General features: G+C 39.9%; 1 protein-coding gene across 2 annotated transcripts in view; it reads left to right on the plus strand.

The window, feature by feature from the left end:
- TRHDE (thyrotropin releasing hormone degrading enzyme) overlaps positions 1 to 26,894 on the plus strand; it is a 201,250-nt gene that overhangs the window by 116,421 nt on the left and 57,935 nt on the right. Inside the window, exons 7-9 of one of the 2 annotated variants that reach the window (XM_028745676.2) lie at positions 1,604 to 1,669; positions 23,031 to 23,096; positions 24,275 to 24,462. In XM_028745676.2, coding sequence (XP_028601509.2) covers positions 1,604 to 1,669; positions 23,031 to 23,096; positions 24,275 to 24,462 — 320 coding nt within the window. The remainder of the gene's footprint in view (positions 1 to 1,603; positions 1,670 to 23,030; positions 23,097 to 24,274; positions 24,463 to 26,894) is intronic. The other variant, XM_028745677.2, reaches the window with a different exon arrangement.

The following is a 26,894-nucleotide window of genomic DNA, read 5'->3' on the forward strand; positions in this document are numbered from 1 at the left end:
GATCTAGAGGCAGCATCTAGCATGCTTACTTATTCTCTAATGGCTGTTGGAATCTCATAATATATTTTGGGAAATCATTATGCTTTTCAGGGCAGAAGACAGTGACCATCCCACTTACTGAAATTTTGCATAGTTTGTTGCAGTGGAATTGATTATAACGTTGACTAATGCTCAGAACAAGAACCTACCTTAAACTACAGATTAGTTTATGAAACGTCTAAGTTTTCTTTAATAGTAAACAGAAGGTATGATTAACATACTTACTGTTAACATAAGGTATGATTAAAAAAACAACCTATGAATTTATAATTTGTTAAATGTGTTTGTTTAATATGATTAAAAGGTGGGCATTTTTTCTTACTTTTGCAAAGTTGTCTTTAAAAATAAAATAAAACCCATTTTGCAAACTGCATTGGGCTTGCCACAAAATAAAATGTCCAGTCTGGTCACCGTTGATGCCTCTGACAAGGTAAACGTTATAATCACCAACTTGAAGCTCAAGAATGTATTCTGATTGCAACATCTCTGTGAACAGTTCTGGTTGCCACATCTCAAAAAGAATATTGTAGAGCTGGAAAAGGTGCAGAAAAGAGCAACTAAAATGAACAAGGGGCTGGACAAACTCCCTATAATGAAAGCATACAACATCTTGGGCTTGGGGAAGAGGTGGGAGGCTTGTTAGATGTGTATAACATTATTATTGACATATGTGAAAAAGGTGGAGAAAGAGAAGTTCTCTCTCATAATGCCTGGAGTTATCCAATGAATCTGAAGAGTAGAAGATCTAGGACAGACAATGGGCAGTACTTCTTCACACGGCGCATAGTTAAATAGTGGAATTTACTATGTGTGGTTCTGCCTACCACCTTAGATGGCTTTAAAATGGGAATAAGAAAAATGATGGAGGACAACAAGGGTTATCAATTGAGAATAGTCATGATGGCTATTTGTTACCTTCAGACAGCCTGCCAGTATCATGAACGTGGTTTCAAGTCTGCTTGTTTCCTAAATCATAGATAAGGCTAACCACATTCTGCCTGCGTTTAGACAAAACAGGTAACCAGTGTAAGTTAAAAAGAGCTGCACCCAAGGAGGAGGGCAGAGGGCAGGCGCCCATGACTCATGTGTGTAATGTCAACCCATAATTTAACATTACATAGGGGCTTGTGACTGGACCTCAATCAGCCATGTTTTCTTAGCCTAGTTGAATCTGATATACTCTATGTGTGTTGCACCTGTCATATTTTATTTTTGTTTCATCCATCTCATTACACTTTTCTTCTTAAGGTGAAACAGTGTTGTGCTAGCTAATGAAAATAATGTGCTTTTCTAACATGTCACTACATTTGGTAATATTTATGTTTTATGGTTTATTAGCTTCCCACTTCCAAATAATATGTTTCTTTTATCTCTTGCTTCCACAAAGCATGTGTGAGTTCGTACTCGGCATATGTTGAATAAAAAATTGCCTGCTTCTAAATGTAATTATTTATGATAAGCCTATAATAATTAAAAGGACTAAATGTATATTGTATATGCTATTGCTATAAGAATGTTTGTGTAAATTTTTTTCAACATTTCCTTTTGTGAATTATGTTCACAGGGCGCAGCTTTAATTCGAATGCTGGCTAATTTTATGGGTCACTCAGTGTTTCAGATGGGCCTACAAGTACGTAGAAAACATTCCTTCTTTTCTTGTGTGCTTGCATTTCTGCCATTGTGTTTTTGTTGCATATATTTCTGTTAGTTTTTGAAACTACAGCTGTTGCATTGCCGATATATATTTAAGACAAGCTTTAGCAGGAAAAAATAGATAGTGCAGTGTAAAACCTTGTGCCATTTAAGAAAATAAAGGTGCCTTCCGCCATTTTGTTAGATGGCGGCTCTTTTGAATCCATTTGTGAATCCATCATGAACTTGCACCTTTTTGAGAAATATTGCTATCTTCACTGATATATATATATATATATATATATATATGTTTAAGTGATTCAGAAGGAATGGGGTTAGATTTTTAAAGTACAAAAGCAATGAAAACTCAAGCTATATTTTTTAAAAAAACTATCATAATATTGTGAAGAAATAGTTCTCTCTCATCAAAACCCTTTTGCTTTTGATTAGCATGATTTCTTCATTGCCTTAAAGATATTTCGGAAACTCATTTTGCGTTTAACAGTAAATTAATGGCCAGCACATCTGGATGAAATTTTGAATGGCGTGAATGTTAGCTTGCGCTTTGCCAAGGATAAAGTCTTTCCAAGAACAATTCCAAGTAAATTAAAGTTTCCAAAACAATTTAAAAGCAAACAAGCCAATGCAGAAAAACAATGCAACTCCCTTTATTCCATTGAAATCTGTTTAAGTAAATCATGTAACAGGCAGCTGTGATTGATGAATTATGTATGATGCAGTCTGTTACTTAGAGGTGTCCTTTAAAGTAAATTGATGTTCACCTGAAATACAATTATGCTAAAATGGAAGGAGCAATCAATCTTATCTGTTCTTAGTAAGCTTTTCAATCTGAAATTTAAATAAACTACATCTGGGATCAGGTCATATTTTAACATGGTAATTCTATCTTCAACCCTGTAGACTGGAAGGTAAAATAGAAAACAAAAGTTAAATAAGCATACCATCTGTACCATATAAAGATGTGTGTAATATGGCAATGACTGAAATAATATCAGAGTACTTTTTCTCTCTCCCAGAAATTTGGCAGGATTTTGATTGGTGGTGTTTTGAAATAGAGTTTTGTTGAATTGCCTCCAAACATCTGGTTTTCTTGTTTCTATAATATGTATGCGTATAGACCTTTCTTTTTAGGCTTGCTTGCCTCAGAGGAAGGGAACCCACCAGAAACTTGTGTGCAGGAACTTAAAAATGGTTAATATACCCATTCTAAACTAATCATGTTTACCTGTATTTTGGTTTTAGTATTGTTATGCTTGTCTGGATGTTCTTGTTGCTATTGATACTGCTGTTTTTTACTGTTAAATTGGGAATATATGGCAGTTTATGGTTACATTTGAGTGTTGGTTGGATATTCCGTGTCTTTTTAGTACACTGGAAGCCACCTTGAAAGACCTGGTGCTAAAAATGTCCAAAAGCGTATTAAATAAATAAATGGAAATGACTACCTGAAGAAATAGAAGGTAGAAATAGACAGTTAGTATGACTTTATAGCACTGGGGGTCTGAGGTTCAAATGCCCCCTACCTACAAATCTCAGCAGGCAAACTTTTATGTCACTATGTCTCATTTTATGTCACTATGTCTCACCCTAACCCTAGTCCAACTGTTGCTGTGAAGATAATATGGTAGAACCCATGAACATCATTTTCAAGTATTTGGAGGTTGTTGTAATTAATAACACCATACTTTTCCATGTATAAGACAAGGTTTTTTAATTTAAAAATTATGTTGAGGGTTGTCTTATACACGGATAGTGCATGGGGGGGCGTGGGATTGGTTGCTGCCAAGAGCAGGAGATTGTGAGCGGTGATTGGGCGCGCTATTGGTGGCTGAGGCAAGGGCTGGTGTTGATTGGCTGTCACTGCGGCAATTGGGCGGGTGATTGTTGGCTTCTGTTGGCGAGGGGACAGACGATAGGTGGCTTTGGCGACGCTTGCGAGTGGCAGCATAGGTCAGGCGGGTGAGTGATTTTTGGCAATCCTCCCCTAAAAAGCTCCACAACTCTGGGCCATCCCCCACCCTCCAAAGCTCAACAACTCTCAACAATCTCCCCCCCCCCCATTTTCTAAATTTGGAGTCCCCCCAAAACAGGGGGCATCTTATACATGGGGGCATGTTATACATGGAAAAATATGGTAATTCCCATCATGCATTTTGTATGTTTTATATTTATATCCCACTTTTCTTGTACAGAGTTCTCATCCTCCCCATTTTAGCCTTACAACAAACTTGTGAAGTTAAGCTAGTGGCTGAGCTTCATGACTGAGTTGGGATTTTGGCCCTGGTCTCCCAGTTCCTAGTCCAGCATTCATCACTGCATTAAGCTGTTTCTGCAGTGCCTATTTCTGGTAGAAGTTTTAAAAGTAATATGGCAGCTGATGGGGGTGGGTGGAATGGGGAAATGGTTAGCATTCTTCTAAAGCCCTCCTTACATCACTGTAAATGGATGTCTATATCAAACCATTAGGGGAAAGTTTTCTCTCTCTCCTGGCTGACGGCCATTGACTGATGTGTGACGATTTCATTTAAAATAGTTTTGTTTGTGGTTATTCCTTACATGAACTGACATTGGTAGAGTTCAGTTTGGATAACTTGGCCTGTTTTTAAGAATGAAGTATCCTAGTAAAATAGTGTGTGTGTGTGTGTGTGTGTGTGTGTGTGTGAATAAACAAATTTTTTTTACCCATACATTTTTAAAGAAAACTCAGTTTCTATATTCATGTTGCGCTTTGGGCGTGGGTTGTAACTATAGTGTTGAAGATCAAATATACCTTAGTATGGCTTTGTTTAAAGAGGTATGTGCTGTCATATCCAGCCCTAAGGGGATAGCTAGCTTAGAGTCCATTTGCATGATTTGATTATTCTTAGACCAATGTGTATTTCTGTGAGTTTGTCTACATTACATTTCATTTGCCATTTGGCAGCTCATTGATCACACAGATCTGTATCCTTTTGAACTTCAGTTGCTGCTATATTTGTGTTCATCACTCACTTTGATTTAGTGCATCATCAGCAGTTTGCATTAGTTTACTGTGGGATCTCCTGTCTCTGTGATAAATTAACATCTTTTGTGGTTTTGGTTGTACTGTATACATCATGCCAAGGACCTTTTATCCACTCTACTAGACAGACACTTAAAGCTGAGAGGCCCTTTAAATGTTAGCCTAGCTGCCTGGGAAGTATTTTTAAGGAATGCCACCCAAGTTGCTGGGAAAATATGTAATTTATAAAACCACATGAGCTTATCACATGAATCTTTCTCACAGAACTGACCCATATATGCTTAGGACTTCCAAGATACACCCCACACAAACACTCCCAGTTATGTGGTTGGGTTTACTTATTTGTTTATTCTCACACGTTGCCTCAAGGTATCTTACAATACTAATTTAATGAAACCCCTAAATAAAAGATAAAACCCATAAAAGCAGCAGGAAAACACTCACACCTAAACAGTAAAATACAATAGCAGGTAAAGCCAAAAATCAATAAAATCAACAGAGAATTTTCAAGTATTAAAAACAATTAGAGGCAGGAGATCACAGGATATACCTTAGCTGATGTTTGTAAAACGGTGAAGAGGATGCTCAGGATTGTCCATGGATACTCCTAGATCAGATTACAAGTGAAGATGGTTAGTTATCATGATACCACCCAGTTCCTATGTTCTAAAACAGCATAGGAAACATGCCACAGCACTAAGTTAAAATCCCCTGCCATCACCTTTTGGAATCTGACATTTTCATAAGAGTGAAACCATGAGCACAGTGTTCCCAGTCCCCATCTCTATCAGCTGGTTCACATTTTGAGTTTCATTCCATTTGTGTTCCTCCTGTCATCTCAACTGCTTCATTAACACCCCCCCCCCATCCGTCCAGATCTACTGGGATGCACAGGTGTCCCTTTGAGGATTGCCAGAGTGCCTTCCTGGAAGGCTTTCTAGCAATCATTGTGGGGAGCGCGTAGGGCAAAAATCGCCCTCCAAGCCTCCAACCCCCACCCAGTGGGTCAGCCGAGGAGAGGGGCGGCCACCCTTCTGCGACACTCCTGCTTCTTTCTGCCTCATGGGTCAGAACTGATGCAGGAGCAGAGCTGTGGCTGGGTGCCACACAGGCCTGTACAGGAAAGGGGTACCAGCACAGGAGTGCTGCCCTTCCTCCACTCCACCCCCAGGTCAGACCTGACTCCTTTTTTCCGTCATAAACTAGTACTTACTCTCTACTGGTGCAGGAATGTGCACGGACATTGCAGCAATTAACTAGTCCCTCAACCAAATGCAAACAGGAAGAAATAAGGCTAGAATACTTGGAGGAAATCAGCATTGCACATAACAAAATATTATTTATTTTGCTTCCTGGAAACCACTGCTTGGGTCTTTAAAACACGCATGATATTTTAGTTTTCCTTGAGTCTGCTTTTTTCCTATCCATTGTTAGGCACTTTAGTTTTTTTGGGGTGGTCTATAGCTAAATTGAAAATATTCTGTACATTTCCTGCACATTTCTCTCTCACACACTCTGTCTCTTTCTGTTTGTGTATTCTTGCCTGGATTTTCAATAATGCATGATAATCTATTAAGATATCCAATTGCTTGTTAAGATCTGTCTAATAATACTTGAAACTGAGGCTGATTAAAAAAAAGTCCTGGGTGGTTGGGCAGAGTGCACTGCATGGCAGGTTTTCATCTTATTTCAATAAGAAAAATTAATAAATCATTTTTTCCCTGCTCTGTTTCTTAGAGACATTACCACTATATGAGAAGGAATATAATATCTTTGTTTCTAATAGTTCAACTGATTTATTCTTTGTCCCATGGCTACTATACAACGTGTACTATATGCTTCGTCTCTTCTCAGTCTGCTTGACCCTAGAATTGTACATGGTGCTTACTTGAAGATATAAGTTTTTGTATAAAGTGGTGTTCGGGGGGTGAATGTTCGGACCCCAGGGCACTTACTTGTGGGGTACTACAGGGCTCTGTCCTCTCCCCCATGCTTTTTAACATCTATATGAAGCCGCTAGGAGAGAGATCAGGGGGCTCAGGCTGAGTGTTCACCTGTATGCGGATGATACCCAGCTCTACTTCTCCTTTATATTGCAACTAGTGAAGATAGTGAATGTCCTGTGTGAGTGTCTGGAGGCAACTGGTGGATGGATAACGTTTAATGCCGAGGTTCCCAATGTGGGGCACAGGCCCGAAGGAGGAAATTTGATTTTTAAGGGGGGCAATTTGAGAATTAGTTATTAACAGCTAATGGCCTCTTAGGCTTCCTCCATGTGAATAGGAGTTCACTTTTTGAATAATAAGAATTATATGTCACGGGGAGGGCATCAGGATTTTAGAGATGCTTAGGTGGCGCATGACCAAGAAAAGGTTGGGAACCACTGGTCCTAATGGATTGAGGTTGACTCCCAAGAAGACATAATATTCATAATATTCTCTCTTAAGGCATTACATGCCGTAAACTTCATACCTGTGGTCCATAACTGTTCCCAGTCAGCCATCATAATATTATGTCCAACATCTTGAGCCCACTTAATCATAGCAGATTTCACCGTTTCATCCTGCGTGTTCCATTTCAACAGCAAGTTATACATCCTTGACAAAGTCTTGGTTTTGGGATCTAACAGTTCTGTTTCCAATTTTGATTTTTCCACCTGGAATCCAATTTTTTTACCTGGGAGTCATTTTGTACTCACAGCTGTCCATGGAGGCTCAAGTCGTTTCTGTGTCCAGGGTGGCTGTCAGTCAGCTTCATTTGGTATGTTAGCTGAGACCCTACCTGCTTACACACTGTTTCACCATAGTGGTACATGCACTGGTTATCCCCCGCTTCATCTACTGCAAAGTACTCTATGTGGGGCTAGCTTTGAAGTTGACTTGGAAGTGACAACTAATCGAGAATGCGGCAGCTAGACTGGTGACTGGAAGCGGCCGACAGAACCATATAACACTGATCCTACAGGATCTACACTGGCTCCTAGTATGTTTCTGAGCAGAATTCAAAGTGTTGCTGCTGACATTTAAAGCCCTAAATGGCCTCGGCCCAGTATACCTGAAGGAGTGTCTCCACCCACATTGTTCAGCCCAGGCACTGAGATCTAGCTCCAAGGGCCTTCTGGTGGCTCCCACACTGAGAGAAGCGAGGACCAGGCAGAGGACCTTCTTGGTAGTGGTCCCCACCTTGTGGAATGTCCTCCCATCAGATGTTGAGGAGATAAATAGCTATCCAAATTTTAGAAAACATCTGCTGTTTGCTTGTTTTCCCAAAACAATTGCTAAGATTAACCACAGTTTGTCCCAGTTCAGAGATAATTACAAACAGTGGTTAGTTGAAAATGGGAACAAATGCTTCTATTCTCCTCATGCCTGCAGCAAAAGAGGAGAGGAGCAGGAAGAATTCATGAGCCCCAGACTCATTCATGTACCACCAAACTATAGTTAAGCATGATATCTAAAAAGTCTCTTACAACAGCTACTTTTCCTACAAAGAAACTTGTCAAAGAACCACCTGAGCAGAGCTGACCTATCTATCCTGACTGACAGTCTTCCCCTGTCTTTTCTCTGCATGTTCTGTGATGTTGAGGTCCTGGGCCAAATCCTGAAATAGAAGATATTCACCCTACAGTGAGAGTTTGAGAATGTATGACTGGATTTATTTATTTTTTAAGTACAGTCATACCTCGGGTTACAGACACTTCAGGTTGCGCGTTTTCGGGTTGTGCACCGCGCCAAACCCGGAAGTACTGGAATGGGTTATTTCCGGGTTTCAGCGCTCGCGCATGTGCAGAAACACTAAATCTTGCTTTGTGCATGTGCAGAAGCGCCGAATCGCGACCTGCGCGTGCGCAGACGTGGCGCTGTCGGTTGTGAACACTGCAGGTTGCAAACGTGCCTCCCGCATGGATCACGTTCACAACCCGAGCGTCCACTGTACAGTAGAACAAATGTTTCTCATTGAGAGTGACCCTGACTTTGCTGGTGTGTGCTTGAACCAACTCAGTCAATACTGGCACAATTAACAAGTACTATTACAATGCCTCTGGAAAATACTTCATTCCATTCTCTGGTAGAATGCCATTATATGAGTTTGTAAAATGTCAATCAATATTGTTGCTAAGTTTCAAGAGAGAGAGAGAGAGGGAGAGAGTGTTAGAAAGTTACTATATAGGAATTCTCAGGAATGCTTTGTTTTTCATTGACACAATCCATCAAATAATATATTCCTTAAAGCAAATTTAACCATCTAGTAGAGGTACCTTGAAACTTTATAGGCACCATCAAACCATGTTCAGTAGTGGCTGTGCCATCCCTTAAACATTTTGTTTCAGATTTCAAATGCAGATTGCTTTGTGACCACACTCTCATTGCCTTTGTGACATTCAAAGCTAGCTAATAGGGAGCTTTAGTACTAATAGAAAAAAAAAGTCGTCTTTGCATATACCCATATTAAGAAACTGGTTTCTGAGGGGAAGACACAACTACTTCCTTCAGGTCTGACAAATTTAGAGCTTCACAACTGCAAACATGTTATTTAAATCACTATGTGTATGACTTCATAAATGATACATTCTGTGTTTTTCTCAGTTTGGGGCCCTGGTTCAGATCTTAGTGCACTGCTGTTTTCAGTGTTCACTGATTACTTAACTGTTAATGTAGCCATAATGAAGGGTTGCTAATCCATAATGTTCATTAGTAAACACACAGAGAGACATTTCCCTCACTTATTACCTCTGCCGGGTCTCAAAATGGACCACCAGCATGCCTTTATTTGATAGGCCTCCAGAACTCGAGACAACCTGCAAATAACCATCTACATCCTATGGCCACAGGGCCCAGTAAGCATCCCTTCTTTGCAATCGGAATGGGACTGCGAAAAGGGGGCAGAGCACCACAATGCAAGGGCAGATGGACTTCATTCAGCTTGGCAGCCCACAAGTTTTAGAGATCTGTTATAAGCAACAGTGGCGGCCTTTGGGCTTTCAAATTTCAGCAGCACCCGACGTTTGGCACACCTGCCCTTCCCTTCCATTTGACATCATTGTTCTGGTGCCCTCTCAGCTCGGCGCCCAGTGCAGGCGAACCAGTAAGGCTCCCCTAAATCCATCTTTGTAAGCAAAGAACGCACTAGAACATTTTAGGAGGAAGACAAGTAACAGATGGTATGGTGGGACCGAGGTGCTTACCTGATGTCTCAGCTGGTGTGTCGCTGCTACTTCCCCAGAGGGTGTGGTAGTGTTGAACGAACACACCAACTGAGCTAATTTGATGCTCCTGCTGGTGGATTTCCTCCTCGCTGAAGTTGCCGCCACTTCACCCCATCCTTCCTTCCTTGTGGTAAGCAGCAGTGACTCACCTGGTAGAAGGTCAGGTTATTGTCTCTGCCCTACTACACCATCTGCAGAGGAAGATTTTAATGTTATACTGCCCATCCCCAATCCTCTTCAAATCTGGTGCTATCATTATCCGAGCCATCTCTAGCTCTTTCAGGTACATGTTAATTCATCTGAGGGAAGAAGGGAGGGAGGAAAACCAGAAATTGCACTAGGAAGGAAAGTTCCTGTTTTAAAGAGTAAGTTGAGCCATAGCAATTTCAGGTGCTGGATTTGTTTGTTTTTGTGTGTGCACATGTGGCGTCGTCTCCCCCCCCCTTTTTCTTGCTTTGCCTTGTGTAATTGAAAGGAAACAGCAACAAGAGGAATTTTTGGAAAACTGGGATGGTGAATGCAGAACAAGGCCAGAAGTAGCCATGCCTCCAAATGCTGAAACAATTCAAACTGGTTCATGAAAGTGGGATATGGGACATAGACTATGTCAGACATATTTGTGGATGGAGTGACAGAGAGGTGCAGAGAGAGAGAAACAAGGGCAGAGGAGTAGGACAGAGTGGGATGAGGTACCAATTTAGCCCTCTCACAGTGCCTGTGAGGATCACTTGGGGTAAACTTAAGACATCTTTCTGAAAAAAACTGCATTTATTTATTTATTTTTATTTATTTATTTATTTACACCATGTAATCTTTTTGAAGGCAATGTGTTTCAGATTTAAGAAAAGCGTAATATAGGGTGGCCACATAACTTTACCTCACCAAAAGCCAGCACGTCAACAAAAAAGAGGACACAGGTTTCCATAAAATATGCATGTGCTAATTCATGGGTATAGATAAAAAAGCAGAAAGAATGACTGTATTATAAATAGAAATACAGTACATCTCACGGTAGGGGCGAAAACTTCCTGCATGCCTGCTCAGCATGCTCCCCAGGTGCTGCCTGTTGATGGACAAATTCAAACACCTTGCTCTTTCCCCCAGTGGTTCTTTATCTTTAAACCAGACTTGGACTAGACTGCTCTTCAAGCAGAGAAAAACTTTAATGAAAAAAGGAGGACAAATAGCCACCCTAGCTTAACACTGATTTTTAAGTTGGGCACATTTAAGTGGTTTTTTAAAATCATCATCATCATCATAATTGACAGTGGACTATCAACTGTAAATTGCAAGGAGGGAAAGAATTATCCAAATTATAATTCTACAAATTTATGCATCAGTGCTGGCTCCAGAAAGAATTATAAGATACTAGTATCATTTCTCTTGCTTTAGTACTTAAAGCTGCTTGTTTGAGGATAATAATTTAATTGCACATATGCCTTTCTGGTAGCAAAGTTTTTTTTTTTTTTTTTTTTGCTTCTAATTGCACTCACTGCTGAATTTGAAACATTTTTTTAAAAATAAAGGCATGGAATAAACCTAGTGTTCTTACAGTATGTCATAAGGCATTTTATGGTGCAGTGAGCAACTGCAAGGGAAGCAAACCTCTGCTCAGCTAGTCCTGGTTTTGTAATATTTTTATTCTAAGTTTGACCTGCCCTCTCTTTGTAATACTTAAATGCCCTTCAACTTGTCTGCTCTGATTGAGCTGTAATGCTGCTTTCTTGTTTGGGGTCATTTTTTTCCTTATCCTTATCTGGGAACTTTAAACAATGTCATAGGCTCATGTGGGTCGTCTTCTTCCATTTTCCCTAACGTTTCTTATCCTTGTGCCTATCAGCCAAATAAGTTCATTCTTCTCACAGTAGATTCAGAATACCAAGTTGATCCAGAAGACCACAATTCTCATGTTATAGCCTGGTCTTTTTTAAAGTTTCTATTGCCAAATATTAGTGGTGGTGGTGAATATTATTTGTTGCTAGGGTTATGTTTATTTTTTATACTCCCAAGGCTAATAGATGCAGCCAGAAAGAAAACCCTAATATGCTGAACAACAGCAAATAAGTTCTTCTCAGGATATCTGAAGCATCTAGCTTAACAATATGCCTACTGCAGCCCCTTTCAGACTTTTGCCTGTGCACATCCAGAGAGCTGTGAAGAAGCTGTCAGTGTTTTTGAAAAACAAAAAAAGGTTCTGACCTCCCTTTGTCGCCTCAGCCTGATCCTTGGACCCTTGTCGGCATAAAAGAGTCCACAAGAAAAGTATCCTTGCAGAGTACTTTCTGCTTTTTATTCTTAAAAGTCTTTCTGCAAAAGCGACTGACCAACTGTACATACATCAACACTACCAGCTTTCACTAACCATCCAACCAACCCAACAACAAACTAACATTTCTCACTCTATATATAGGGTGAAGGCCACTGATTCATGCTGACCAGCTTCTTAAGCATTAAAGAAACAGTGGCCAATTTTCAGCCGTGACAGAAGCAAGTAGGGCTGGTGCACTGGTCATGCCCCTAACATGAATACCCATCCCAGTCCCAGTCCCAAAACCTTGGCACATTCAGTTCAGTTGTGAAATAAGACCTTAAGAGTAGTAAGAGTACCTGATAGTGCAGAGCTCCCAATCGTTAAGAGTTTTATATGCATATACCTGTACTTACATAGGTTTCTCCTTCAGACTCATGACTTGTCAGGTATCTTGGGAATGGAGCTGGAAGGCATTCATGTTGGGAAGAGGGTTAGAGTGCTCATCCCTTGTGCATTCATTCTGGACCCATTATCAACATGAATGCCCTGCCAGCTCCATCCCCTAGACCAGGCTTCCTCAACCTCGGCCCTCCAGATGTTTTTGGTCTACAACTCCCATTATCCCTAGCTAGCAGGACCAGTGGTCAGGGGTTATGAGAATTGTAGTCTCAAAATATCTGGAGGGCCAAGGTTAAGGGAGCCTGCCCTAGACACCTGCACATTTGGGTCTAAGTGGAAACTTAGATCATAGAGATGTGAAATTTTCTGAAACCTGTTAACCATAGGGAGAAAGAAAAGGTTTCTCCTAACAGTTATTGGGGCGGGGTGGGGAGAGATATAATTGCTAAGTAGTTTCTTATCAAACCCAAATCTTACTCCCCCTTGAACAACATAAATGTTGCATCATGTATAACTTAGTTATAATACAAAATTGTGCCATGTGGCATATTTATGACATTTAAAAATAGTTTTGTACAAGCAGAATTGCAAACATACCAACTTGTATTCCACTTCCTTCTGTGGGTCTTGGCTAGAGCTCAGTTTTCAACCATACTTTCTGATTTTACACGCAACTAGTCTGCTGTAGTTTCTGCCCTATGTCCTCCTGACCTTTTTATCCTCCTACAAGGCAGGGCAATAAGCTGCTAGTTTCTTAGTCTGTAGCAGAGTGCTCATATCACAAGTCATTTGAGGATAGAGGTAAAAAGGTTAACCATAATGGATCTGCCAGGTCAAAGACCACAGAAGCAACATACGTAGTATCTCCAAACTACCCTGAGGGTTCTCAGAAAAAGGCAAGCAGCAAACAACAAAGATCCTTTATGCTCTTCTCCTAAAGATGGCACCACCTTCTAGGTGCAGTTTTGAGTGTTGTACTGCATATGCAAGAATCATCATGCTCTAATGCTGTATGTGCAAGAATTATCATTCTCTAATGCTGTATATTCCTAAATAAAAACTGTTAAAATCATTTTACTCATCCAAACAGACAACATTTTTCTTTGGAGTTTGTTTTCTTCAGTTCAAACTCTCCCCCCCCCCCGTTAACATTGGGGGGGAGGAAGCCTCAAGGAAAAATGGGCCCCTGCCCCTGCTTTTCAGTTTTCCTCCAAGCTCTCTTGTATCCATCATCCTAAGCGCCCTCTGACAAACGTACTTAAGAGTAAAATCATCCTGACCCATTCTGAATTACCAGGCAAGACATAACTGTTTCTAAGAGGTAGACATATAATTCTTTCAGTATCCCTGTTATTCGCGTAAAGGGGGAACATCATTAGTATCCTTAAAAATTAGTCACTGGTAAACACAGTCAATAGTATTGACTCATCAGCTGATGAGTCACCAAAAAAGGCCTGCCTTTTTGTTAACAAGATATTTCCCATCGTTTTTATCACCTAAGGAGGCCTTTCTCTGTACGTCAAATATTTTATCAGCCAGGGCATAATCCATGCAATTTATTTGCCTTATGAAAAGTCTCTCTGGCCGACAATAAGCTTCCCTGTAGACAAATGTTAGACAGAGCCAAATACTTCCACCACGGCTGTCATGTGTGTTTTCGTTAATCCTGGTTGACCTGGGATTTTAAAATTCCACTAGTACTTTGGGCCTGGCTGGGTTGGATTAACAGCTACCATCCTTGTTTGGAGTAACATCTGGAAGCACTTTGAATATGGAGTGAATTCGCTGATCTAAGTTGATCTGTGCAGAGGGGGAAAATAGGAAGTTGAATCATTTTTATAATTTACATAATTCTGATATTTTCCTTGTGCTTTAAAATATATGAATTCACTTGAAACCTAATTTTGATATGATCTATCATCTTGTTTAAAAAGGGACACGGGTGGCACTGTGGGTTAAACCACAGAGCCTAGGACTTGCCGATCAGAAAGTCGGCGACGGGGTGAGCTCCCATTTCTCGGTCCCTGCTCCTGCCAACCTAGCAGTTCGAAAGCATGAAGTGCAAGTAGATAAATAGGTACCGCTCTGGCAAGAAGGTAAATGGCATTTCCATGCGCTGCTCTGGTTCGCCAGAAGCGGCTTAGTCATGCTGGCCACATGACCCGGAAGCTGTATGCCGGCTCCCTCGGCCAATAAAGCGAGATGAGCGCCGCAACCCCAGAGTCGGCTGCGACTGGACCTAAACCTTATATCATCTTGTTTCGATGAAGAGTCAGGTAGAATTGAGAGTGAACATAGCAAAGGGATAAAGGCCTTCTTCAGTATGAGTGGACAGGTTTTTCCTAAGCACAAGCACAGTTAAAAAAGGACTTGTAAACTTATTCAGAAACACTGTTGCTACAAACATCTGTCAAAAACCTTTAGGAGATTTTATTCTGTTTTCTCTTCAAATATTCAAGCCATCTGCCTCAGTATTCAGGTAACATACTTTCCAGATAATTTAAGCATTTTAATTTTCTTCAGAGACCTACTATAATTTGACAAGCTTTTGCAGTTTTATTTTTTATGTCTAGGGATGTGTGAAAGATAGAGGCACAATGCAGACATTTTGTGATCTTCAAACGATGTTGTTAGTCTTTAGTTCAATGCAGCCATTTTTAAATGCCAATCCCAATAGGTTAATGTGTTGGAAAATTTGTATTATCTTGGTTTTGTTGTAGGCTCCCTATTTTATAAACGTGGTACTTTAATAAGAACTGCTACAATAAAACATAGTAAAGTGGTTATAGGAAAAGACAGCGATTATCGTATTTTTCTCTTACCCTATTAGATAAAAATGCCTTGCATGTGTCATAAAAACAAAAGAGTAACATGCAAAATCCCATTAGATTAAAATATTATTGAATACTTCTCATGCCAACATAATCCTAATCATTTCATCTATAGTCTAGGTATATTGTACTTCTATAAAAAGAAGTCATCAAATTCATACTTTTGGCAATTCTTTAAGAGAAATAATGCTATGTGTGAGGAGAAACCATCAAATACACATTCTTTGTTTCTCTTGTGGGTGGCTGGTTTGCAGGTGTGTCACTTATGGACACAGTGCGGGAGTCAAACTAAATGTCACACAATTCATGCAAATTAGCAATTCCCTGAATTGTATTTGTAGAGGATTTTTTTTTTTAAGCTTAATTGGCAGATGCAGTGAGCTAAGCTCAGATCCAGACCCTGGTGGGGTAGGTAGGGTTTATATTTTAAAAATAATAATAAAAATTCTCTCCACTACTTGTCTCTATCTAGTATAGGGGCCCTACAGCTGCTATCTATCTTACTGAAAAGAAACGTTCTATTAGCTTGAGTTAGTGCCTTCCTTTCAGTGCATATTGTAGGGATAGTGTTCTAATCCTTATTAAAACCACTGACGCAGGCAACCAGGTTAAACTCTCTTCTCCCTCATCAGGTTCGCAATCCAGACTGGGGCCTTCACACCTACCACTTACCCTTTCAAAGCCACACAGTTGCTCCTACGGTTGTTTGAAGTTTGGTAACAAGGAAACATCCCTTTCCGTCCCAGCACTTGGTCTATGGAATGCTCAGTGCTAGGCAAAGTCTTTTCTCCCAGGCATTTGACTGTTACCGTATTTTTCGCCCTATAGGACGCACCGTCCCATAAGGCGCACCTAGTTTTTTGGGGGGGAAATAAAGGGGGGGGAAATTATTTTTCTCCCAGGCACAGGGCTGGTGCGGGGGAAGCCTGAGCTTCCCCCGACCCCAGCCCCCAGAACAGGCAACTCTCCGCAAGCCGTGGGAGCTCAGCGCACCCAGGCTTCAGCATGCAGGCGACTCTCCGCAAGCTGCGGGAGCCGGCGCCGGGCTCCCGTGCTTTGCGGAGAGCTGCACGAAGCCTGGAGAGTGAGAGGGGTCGGTGCGCACTGACCCCTCTCGCTCTCCAGGCTTCAGCGAAAGCCTGCATTCGCCCCATAGGACGCACACACATTTCCCCTTCATTTTTGGAGGGGAAAAAGTGCATCCTATAGGGCGAAAAATACGGTAATTCTCCTTTTCATTAGCAACAGTTGGTGATGTTTTCTTTTTTCATTTGAGGGCCATGTGTTGTTGGAGGATGGAGGGATTGTGGCTTTACTATTCCTCATTGTGATTATTTTCAATTATATCGTTTACATATATTGTATTCTTTATTGAGTGTCTTACTATTACTTGTAGGTCACTGCGAGCTACTTTTATTAATTGACTAATGATGTTAAGAAATATAAATACACATCTGAATGTTGCCACTTTTAGCTTGCCCTACGGAAGGTCAACTGTGCATTGCTTTCTGTTTTTGCTTTCAGCATACTACAAAGCAAACCATTTTTGGATTGTGGTTTGCCATGTGGTTCAAAGGGCTGTTCTTTGAGGAAGAGAGAAGGATGTCCAGAAATGTAACTGAATCTGTGGAGAATATAGTCACACGTCTCTTTGCTTTCTGAACTCAGATGCTTTGAATTTAAACAGAGCCAGGGGTTGCAATGGCTAGCTGTTCAGTTTCAGTTTGGGAAACTTAGATTCACCGTGTCTTCATCTAACATTTCCCGCCCAGCCCCCCCGGAATCTCTTAATACAAGCAATATTGCTCTAAGCTCCTTGGAGATACAATTATGTTATAATAACAGAACCACGATGAAGTTAAACTATGAAGAACAAGATCCACCCCTCCAGTTTATTTATATATTCAGCCAAGCTAACGTTTCTTTCCCCTGCTTCAGCTTTCTAAAGTGTCTTTTATTGTAATCAGCTTAAATAGCTTAAATTCGTTTCTGGTGAAGTGGGTCACAACATAGGGTCTTCTGCATGAAATAGGGCCCATTTATGAAAATTATGGCTACATTTGAGGTATCCTTATGTTGTAGAAAGCTGGATTTTCTAGAATGGTCTCTTGAGGGGATAGGATACGATTGACAGCTGGCCTGGCAGGTGGATGAAGACATTAGTGTGTGCATGCGTGCCTCAAAAGATAAGTTAAAATAATGTGCTCTCTGCTTGACTTATTATTCTCCTAGTAGTTTGCCAATTTTATTTTTGCATCAGCCTTTCTGCATTCAGAGACAAACGTACTCCCTGAACTGAGTTGCCAAGCCACCTCACAAGAAGTTACTTTGTTTTGCTACTCATTCACTTAGAATTATGTGGCCTGTCATCTCAGATCAGCCTTTGAGGAATCAGTCTTGACATTGAGAAGGCAGGATGGGTGGGGATAAGTTGTGAGGCACAATTAAATCTTGGAAAGAGTAATAAGTAAGTGGCAGGAAAGTCCTTTGAGGAGATAAAAGTTGAAATGAATGTCCTACGGTGTAGTTGTTCTTTCTATTTATTGCTATTTCTACTTTCCATTTCCATTTCCTGCAACCTACTATCCCATTATAGTAGATATTAACATACTGACAATTTTAAAACAACATTTCTGGAATATTAGCACCACAAAAGATTCACCAAAAATGAGGCTTTAGGGCTAAACTAGATGTGATGGGGACACCAACATTTGCTCTCCATATTTCTGCTCCATTCAAGTATAAAGTGAAGAGAACTTAATTTTTACATGAATATATGGATAGGGAGAACTGAGCCCCTCTCCCCACACCAATAACTTTTCTCCCAGATTGACTGTGGTATCAGAAGTGAACCATTTTGGCACTTGAAGCAGCAGAGTCCCAGGAATTAATATGGGGGGGGGGGATCCATTTTCATATAAAATATTAAACATATCCTTTTCTCCCTTTTATGTGTAAATGGAGAAGATATGTAGATAAATATGGACAGGTCTCTGATAACATTAGGCAGCTGTTCAATGTTCCGTAAATGTAACCCTGGCTGTTATTAAGATCTGAGGTTACAAGGGTGGGTTTGGGACATTCATTAAAGTAATTGAGGGATTATATCACAATTGGGAGCAGTTGCCTCTTTGAATGGGACAGTTGTTCAATTAACAAGTGAAAATTGATAGGGGTTCCCCTGTTAGATGTTTAGCTGACCCCATCATAATACAATTAAGCAATGTGTCAAATCTGCATTACTTAAAGATGGCCAGAAGAACTATTCTGGAGAGATTCAACATGAACTTCAAGAGTATGGAACTATATTGCATTTGGAAATTAGTTTAAAATTAATGATGGTAAAAACTCAAGCTGTTTAGAACCACCCTGATATGGTTAACTCCGAAATGTACTCAATTGACTCAAATCATGTTTTGGAAATACATGGTAATTATAATTGTCTTGAATCTGTGTCAGATTGAGGAGAGAAATAATAGTTGGTTTGTGTTTTTTAACCATTAAGGAAGATATTAAGTGTGGGGAAAGCTGAAATTATGCTTCTTTGGCAGGATTACAACCACTAAAATAAGTATTCTACTTAGAATCAATATTTTATTTCAAGTAATGTCATTATAAGTCTTCGAGCAAAAAACTGAAAGCATGGAAAAATTACTTAATGGCTTCATTTTGGGTGAATGAAAGCCATTACAACTGAGCTAAAGAAGGAGGTTTAGCAATCCCAAATATGTCTGTATGCAGGCCAGGTGAGAGCTGTCTTTAAATTGAGGACAGATTCCCCAAAATAGGTAATCACTGAGGAAGTCATTTTCTAAGGAAACCTTGAACGTTTTGTTCTGGCAGATATAATAAGATAAAATTCTCTCTTTAGGATGGAATCTGGTGGTTGCCTTGTGCCTATGTGAAGCCTTTTTTGATCTAGTGGATGGATTTGCTAACAGAAGGGAAAAATTATTTGTGCCAATTCTTCCACTCACTTGCTGCAGCAGCACACCACAAAATTGGTTCTGGGGAGTTAGGATACTCTCCAGAGCAGGATGGGTGTTTGTGTGTGCAAGAGGCTGCAAATTTGCAAAATTCACCTCCACTCCTCTTCCATTGTAAAGACCTTCCATAAGTACATGGGCAACAAATTGATCTCTAACTTAGTCACTTTATCAACACCAGAGTTTGGGAAGCTCGGAAGATCAAATTGACATGAGGAATTCTCCTTCCTGCCCTCCCCCAGGAGTTCATTAATAAAGGTAAAAAAAAACCCTAGATAAATTTATTGGACATGCAAAAATAAGAGCTTTCTAGATGCATGGGTGTCCTGGATTTTAACAACTGAAAAAGATTTTACCCCTCCGTTGGTTTATTTATTTACAATTTTAAAACAAATTCTCTTGGTGATTACCCATTTTGGAGAACCTATCCTCAATTCACAGCAGCTCTCTGTGGGGAGTAGAAAAAGATAACCTTTCTAATTCTTTAGTTGTATAGTTTATTATTTTAATTATGGCATTGTATAGTAAAGACAGCCTTTCTGCATATTCTTCATTTTTATATAAGATGGAGTGAGACCTACTTTTGAATGTTTTGTGGTATTAATGGTCTTCCTGGAAGAACTGTTAAATGTAATGTGAAAACATGTTTAAGACCTAGAATATGAAAAAGATTGTGGTAGAGTGTGTGCTAAAATGTTGGTCTGTGTTGGCTCATAGTCTTCCCACAAAGATGGGATTTGGGGGATTCCATTATATTTCCTTGCTGCTTCTCACAGCAAGGTACTTGAGCTGGAATTTTTGGGAGGAGCAATTTGTACTGTGTTCATTATAATCTCCCTGTGGATTTCCCAGCAGAACCTGGCATTGCAAGAGGCACAATTCTACAGTTGCTAATTTTACAAGCCACTTGATTGTTAAAGGCAGAGTGTGGAACAAAATCAATCTAGCCCTAGAGCAGTTGAATAGTGCAAAAACCAAAACAAAAAAACCAAAATATAATGAATAGTGCTGTGTATCATGAGTTTGTAGCTTGCAGTTCATTTCAAGTGTCATTATTTTCTCTTTATATAAGCTCTACATATTATTTTTTACTAAAATGGCGTATTTGGAAATTAAAAGGAAAATTCAAGCTTCCACGGTATATAAAACAAATACCAAAGAAAAAAACATTTTCCTCTTCCTACGAATGTTCTGTAGGAAGAATTAAAACAAACGGTAGCAGCTAATGTAGTGGCTTAATATAGACTGTTAAGAAACATGCATTGACTTGTTGGCGTAAATGTTGGAGCTGCTTCACACCTGTTGTGTACAGTAAAACATGGCCAATATACAGCTCAAGATCATGCCAACATCAGGATAACATCAATAACAGAAGTGAAATACTCTTCTTCTATCAGTCATGGCACCATAGCAGTCAAATTAGCTTCAAGACTGAACTTCATAAATTCCTGACAGCTATTGTGGTCTGTTGGGATTTGAAAAGTTCCTCATACATTTCAAGATCTTGGTCTTCCTTCCTTTGACACTGAGGGCTGATTCTAATGTAACATTTAGCATTAGCATGGATACATTTTTAAGTTATCCCCTAATTGCATATGCCGGAACTGGGTCACAATATATCATCGCTAGCAGTGATCTTCTGAGCATAGAATTTTCCATGTGAAGCTTAGAATCTGGAGTTGAGAAAGGCAAATATTGAAAACCCTTCCAACATATGCATCTATTGGTCATAGCAACCAACGTGGAAACAAAACCAGTCGTACCCTCTTATAAGTGGGGCTGACTTGGATAACCCATCTTGTTTATATGCTTACTGTGGGTGTTTTTATTATAAAAATAATCAGTTCACCTGGAGAAACCATTGAGTTGTTTATTTTTAGATATTAGCACAATATGTTGGAGGAGCATATATTCTGCTATCTTTTCTAAGGCTTATTTTCATGACATTTAAAAAACTATGCATTGTGGTTAAAGTGAGTCAGTGTTCTCAGTTAACTTTTCTAAGCTGTGATTATATGGGAGTTTCTGCTTCTTGTACAGCGAGTTCACAGAAATAAAGCTAAATCTGTCATGAGTGCTTGCAATTTGTGCATCAGGATGTTTGCTCCCCAAACACTAATTACCATTGAAATACCTAGTTCACGCACATACCATGCAGAAAACACAGTCAGCACAATTTTTAATGATTTTGCTTGAAATTAGGGCTTGCCTTCTACTGCTTTTCTTAAGTGAAGGTGGTGAACATTCACATGTATGGGAATCCTGCTTTTTACCTGGTAAATAAAATGCATTTTAATGTATTCACATTTTATGCTTAGATCAAGTAGAAAATCTCTTGCTCTATATCCAATTTAATATGCTTTATGGAACTCCAGAACACTGAACAAAACGAAGCTGGATCTATAAAATGTAATCCTAGCCCTAGTATGGTGTAGGTAGGGAGATAAAACTTAGGAATGAAAAGGACAAAAGAAATCAATATTAAACTTACATTGTCAGAAACCTTAATTACATTCATTGAAAGACAATTGCTGATATAGCAATTGCCTTAGCATTTAGTAGAACCCTTGCGCATAAGAAGCTTCTGTTCCGTGAGATGAAACCCACTTCTTTAAGAGAAGTTTCAAACTAAAATTTGTGCACTTGGTTTGATAGCATTATATATTTCTGCAGAATCAAATTGCAAGACCCATAAAACCTTAATAGACATAAGTCTTGAATAGACTGTTCCTTTTAAAAATGTTTAATAACAGATTTAGCTATCAACCAGAGTCTGTGGTATCTTGACACAAACCACAAAACAGTCTGCTGAAATAATAAGTAGCACCTATCTTTGGAAAGTTTCCCAGAGCTGGAAACTGCTGCAGAAGCTGTAATTTATTTATTTTTCATTTTAAAAAAGTCTGAAAATTTAAAAGTTTGAGAATTAATTTGAGAGCAAAAAGTTCGTTCATCGAATTATAGTTTTGAAAGTTGTTTATCCCTGCCTTTGTTTACATATTATATTTCACTCCTAATACCATGTGTTGTCTTCAACATGAAGTTCCAGATTCAATGTAGTATTTGATTGACAAGCAAACACCCATATATGTACAACATCCATCAACTTAACCTTTCCTAACTGAACAAACTAATGTTTGTGTGTTGGGGGTGTCTGCGTGCAAGGGAAAGTTGAAAAAAGGAAGAAAGAGGAGGCAGGGGAAAGAGGGTGGAAGAGATTATAGTGGCTTCTGTGCAGAAGGTGAAAAGGGTGCTTAGTAGTTTTATGAAGTGGTAAGGGGAAGCTCTAAGGCAGTGGTGGCCAAACTTGGCCCTCCAGCTGTTTTTGGACTACAACTCCCAGCACCCCTAGGTAACAGGACCAGTGGTCAGGGATGATGGGAATTGTAGTCCCAAAACTACAGTGTAGACCACCACTGCTCTAGGGAGTTGATATGGAGGGGATGGCTGAGGGGATTGGCGAGTAGAGTGAACAGGGGCGCAGCCCCAAATTAGAAAATAATATTGTTGTAACTTATTGTTGTAACTTATAAGATACATGTATATGATTCGTGTATGAGAACATACTTAATTGTTATATCAATAGAGCACCATAGTTTGACTTGGAATAATTTTGCTTTTTTTTTTTTTTTACAATAACGACTGGTTTACATATGTTTTGTAGGATTATCTAACCATTCACAAGTATGGCAATGCTGCCAGAAAGGACCTATGGAACACGCTGTCAGAGGTAATACAGTTTAAAGTTTTCAGGGAACTTGGGTTAACCTCAGGAGTAAATATCCCATGCTGAACTCATATTCATGTTAATGAGTGTTTTATTCGCATTGCTGTATATCATTCTGGAAAATCCTTAAATAAAAATTTATGGAACGTGAAAGACGGAGTATCTAGAAATGGATAATCAAAACAAATGGATCCAGATATCAGCTCCTTTGAAATGAACTGAAGGGGAAGCAGGATGCAACATAGAAGTGTAATGGACTAAAAGAGAAGCTGTTTATGATTTGGTGCAGTCAACGATAAGTATTCTAGGGCAGCTAAATAGCTGTAATGTCAGTCATGATGGAAAAGAGCATGTGAAAACTCCTCCTTCCCAAGTATGTGCTAGCTGTTGCTTCACAAACAAAAAGACAGATTAAAATCATATTGAATAAAGTGCAAAGGGGCATGGGAAACAAAATGTTGCCCCAATACAGCTCTAGTCCCACGTGACTAGATGAACCAGCATGTGGCAGGGAATATGCCTCTAAATGCTCATTGCTAAAGAAGGGGCCATACTTCACTGAGATGAAAGGGTTTGCAAAACACGCATCGAAATGCATCGTTTGAGCAGGGCAGACACAAGATTTGAGATTCTCTTAGATCAGAAAAAGAATGCAATATTATGTACTTCCTTTTCTAGTTCCTCCCTTTTCTGGAGAACAGTTGTCTAGTGCCACTTAAACATTACGTCAGCACCATTTTAACTGCAGTGAAGGCAGGTCTGGGTTCCACCATGACTAAGGTTTAAAGTCTTTGTATAAATTTGGTAATTAAAATTGTCAGATTACAGTCCTGTGTCCACTTTCTGTCTAGTTCCTATTAATATGTTGCTAGCAATGGGCTAGCCTCTGTTGTAGGACTGGGGAACCTGTGGTTTGGCAGATTCCATCGGCCCCATCCAGGGTGGCCAATGCCAGGGATAATCGGGATTGTAGTCCAGCAATAGCTGAAGAAGCACAAGTTCCTACCCCAGACATGAATACCCTATGTTATTTTGTGAATGGTTGTTTTTTGAAGTGAAGCAAAGAGTAGTAGTCCTCTATTCTCTCTCTCCGCCCCTGCCGCCACCCTGAAAGGTAACATAATACTGGCAGTACTCCCTGAATATATTGAATGAAATTTTCTCTTCTTTTTGTTTTGAAGGCACTTAAGAAGGTTGGGAAATTTGTGAATATCCAAGAAGTAATGGATCAGTGGACACTGCAGATGGGTTATCCTGTTATCACCATCAAGGGAAATGAAACTGCAGAAAATATTGTAGGAATCTCCCAAGAACATTTTATTTATGACCTTGATGTTAAAACCAAAGATCGTGGCCTTGGAAACAACAGGTACTCAACATTTATTGTTAAAAGAATTATGCTTTACCTTATTTTGATGTCACTTTGTTGAGATAATGTATTCTCACAAAACTTGTTAAATGAAAAATTATAACTAAAGTATTGATAGCCCAGTATGGCATTCCTATGATTAAGCCACATTCCTTAAATAAATTAAATCAGAACACTATTTTTGCTTTTAATCTGCTGCATGCCTATTAAGAGAGATACAGGTATAGAAGTAAAATGCACATCCAGATGGAAGTCTATACTCCAGAACATTTTTGCACATATTAAAGCTTCTGAGAATAGAACACTATTCTCAGAAGCCGCAGAATACTGTTATCAGAAACAGGTACTTCTAATTTATCCCCGTCACCTTATCCTTTTGTTCACTATGCCAACGGGCTAGGATTTAAAGAAAGAATAGTTAAACATATATTACATATGAATGGGAAAGTTTTCTTGATTTTGCAGTCTTGAGCTCATACTCTATTCAGCAGCAATATGTAAGTGATAAACAAGACTAGGTCCATTAAATAGATCGCTTAAGCATTTTATTAGAACAAAAAGGATGCAGCCAAGCTTATTGGATATTATTGACCTTATTCCTATGTTGTCATGTCACTCCTATTTAAAGTACTTGGCTGAAATAGGATTTCCTGTAAATACAAGTTGAAGAGTACACAAATTAGCACAGGCATAAGCAAACTCGGCCCTCCAGCTGTTTTGGGACTACAACTCCCACCATCCCTAGCTACCATGACCAGTGGTCAGGGATGGTGGGAGTTGTAGTCCCAAAACAGCTGGAGGGCCAAGTTTGCCTATGCCTGAATTAGCAGAAGGGTTTCATCTAACCAAGTTACTCTAAATTCAACCTTCATGACCTCCCTGTATCTTCTGACACATGTGCCCTTACACATTTATTAATGGGTGCATGCAAAGGTGCTCTCCATAGCTAATAATGATGTCAGCCACCAAAGGAGGTGCAAGATGCACAATCTGAGCCCTGAACATCTCTCCACACTCTACAATTTTATCAATACCACACAAACCCTGTTCTGTTGCTAGGCTCCTTGTGTAGGTTGTTTACTGTTGAGATGTAAGGATGTTTCAGAACATTCTGTGGTATCCCAGCAGCTCTTCCAATAGTTGAATGGGTCATTTCAATAAACGGTGACTTGGTCTCAGGGACTGGACTGAGGAGGAATGAACCTTCCAAGGAGGAGGAGGACAGTAAAGATTTACAACGGTGGTTTGCAGAAGGTCATGACTCGGAGACAGAAGGACAAGGCTGGGAGATAATGGAAGAAGAAGAGGGGGGAGCAGAAGAGCCAAAACAGCTGGCTGACACGTTATCATTAGAAAGCATTCCAGACCCCACTTCTCCTAGGACCAGGAGGGCAGTGAAAGTGGGAGAACAGAAAGCGAATAGACAAAGGGCCTCACACAGCCACCGTATAAGGGGTGGAGCTGCTGTCGACTGAGAGTAAAGTGGGGGAGGAGATTACTCAGATCAACACCATTATCCAAGAGACAGCATCCTGTGTCTCTCTCTGTGAATATTGAATAAAATACCTTGGTAAGAGCTTCTTGTATTTCCATTACTGGCAGCCTGCTGTGAGAGAAGGGGGTTGGATTCCCTGAAGCCTGGCACTTGGAGACTTCTGTAACATCACAGCTGCACAGCCTGTGCCTACAGATGTGCCCCTTATACTAGGTTGAGCAAAATAGGGAGAGGTGGGCTTAATCCAGAAAGAGATGTGACTATGTAGGGCATTGGAGAGGGGCAACGGACGCTTCCCCTTCTGGGGTTAATTGCCACTTTGGAGCAGAAGGTATGTTTGGACCGAAGTGGAGGAGAAGGGTTTTCCGTTCAAGCAAAAAGACCGCCTGATTACATAAGGTACCACTAGGAACGTAGTCATACCATATGGCCATGTAGCACACTGTCTATATTGACTGGCCGTGACTCTTCAGGGTTCCAACAGGGAGCATCCTCAGCCCTACTGAGAGATGTTGGGCTTCCACCTGGGACCTTGTGCATGCAAAACCTATAGGATGTGTTTCCATGTACATTTCCATTACTTGGTGAGCACCTTGCTAATTTATTTTTAATAAAACCATGAGTTTCTCCTGTTTTGTTTTATTTCAGCATTTATAAAGTGTTTTAGTTAGAGAATATTAGAGCAGTGCACAGAAACCAAATGTGGGATATAAAGAAGATAATAAAGAAGATAATAAAGATATAAAGAAGATAATAAAACAGTGTTAAAGCCCACAATAATTCAGAAATAAATAATGTTTTTTCCCCTTCCTTGCCTGCTGCTAGAAGATCTGGTAGTGCTGGCTCAGTAGTGGCAATCCTCTGGTTTGATTTATGTGGCAGTGTCACTTCACTCAGCTGTCACTGCACCTCATTAATGAAATGCAAAAACAAGAAT

This window comes from Podarcis muralis, chromosome 10, assembly GCF_964188315.1.
Source record: "Podarcis muralis chromosome 10, rPodMur119.hap1.1, whole genome shotgun sequence".
Taxonomy (NCBI): domain Eukaryota; kingdom Metazoa; phylum Chordata; class Lepidosauria; order Squamata; family Lacertidae; genus Podarcis; species Podarcis muralis.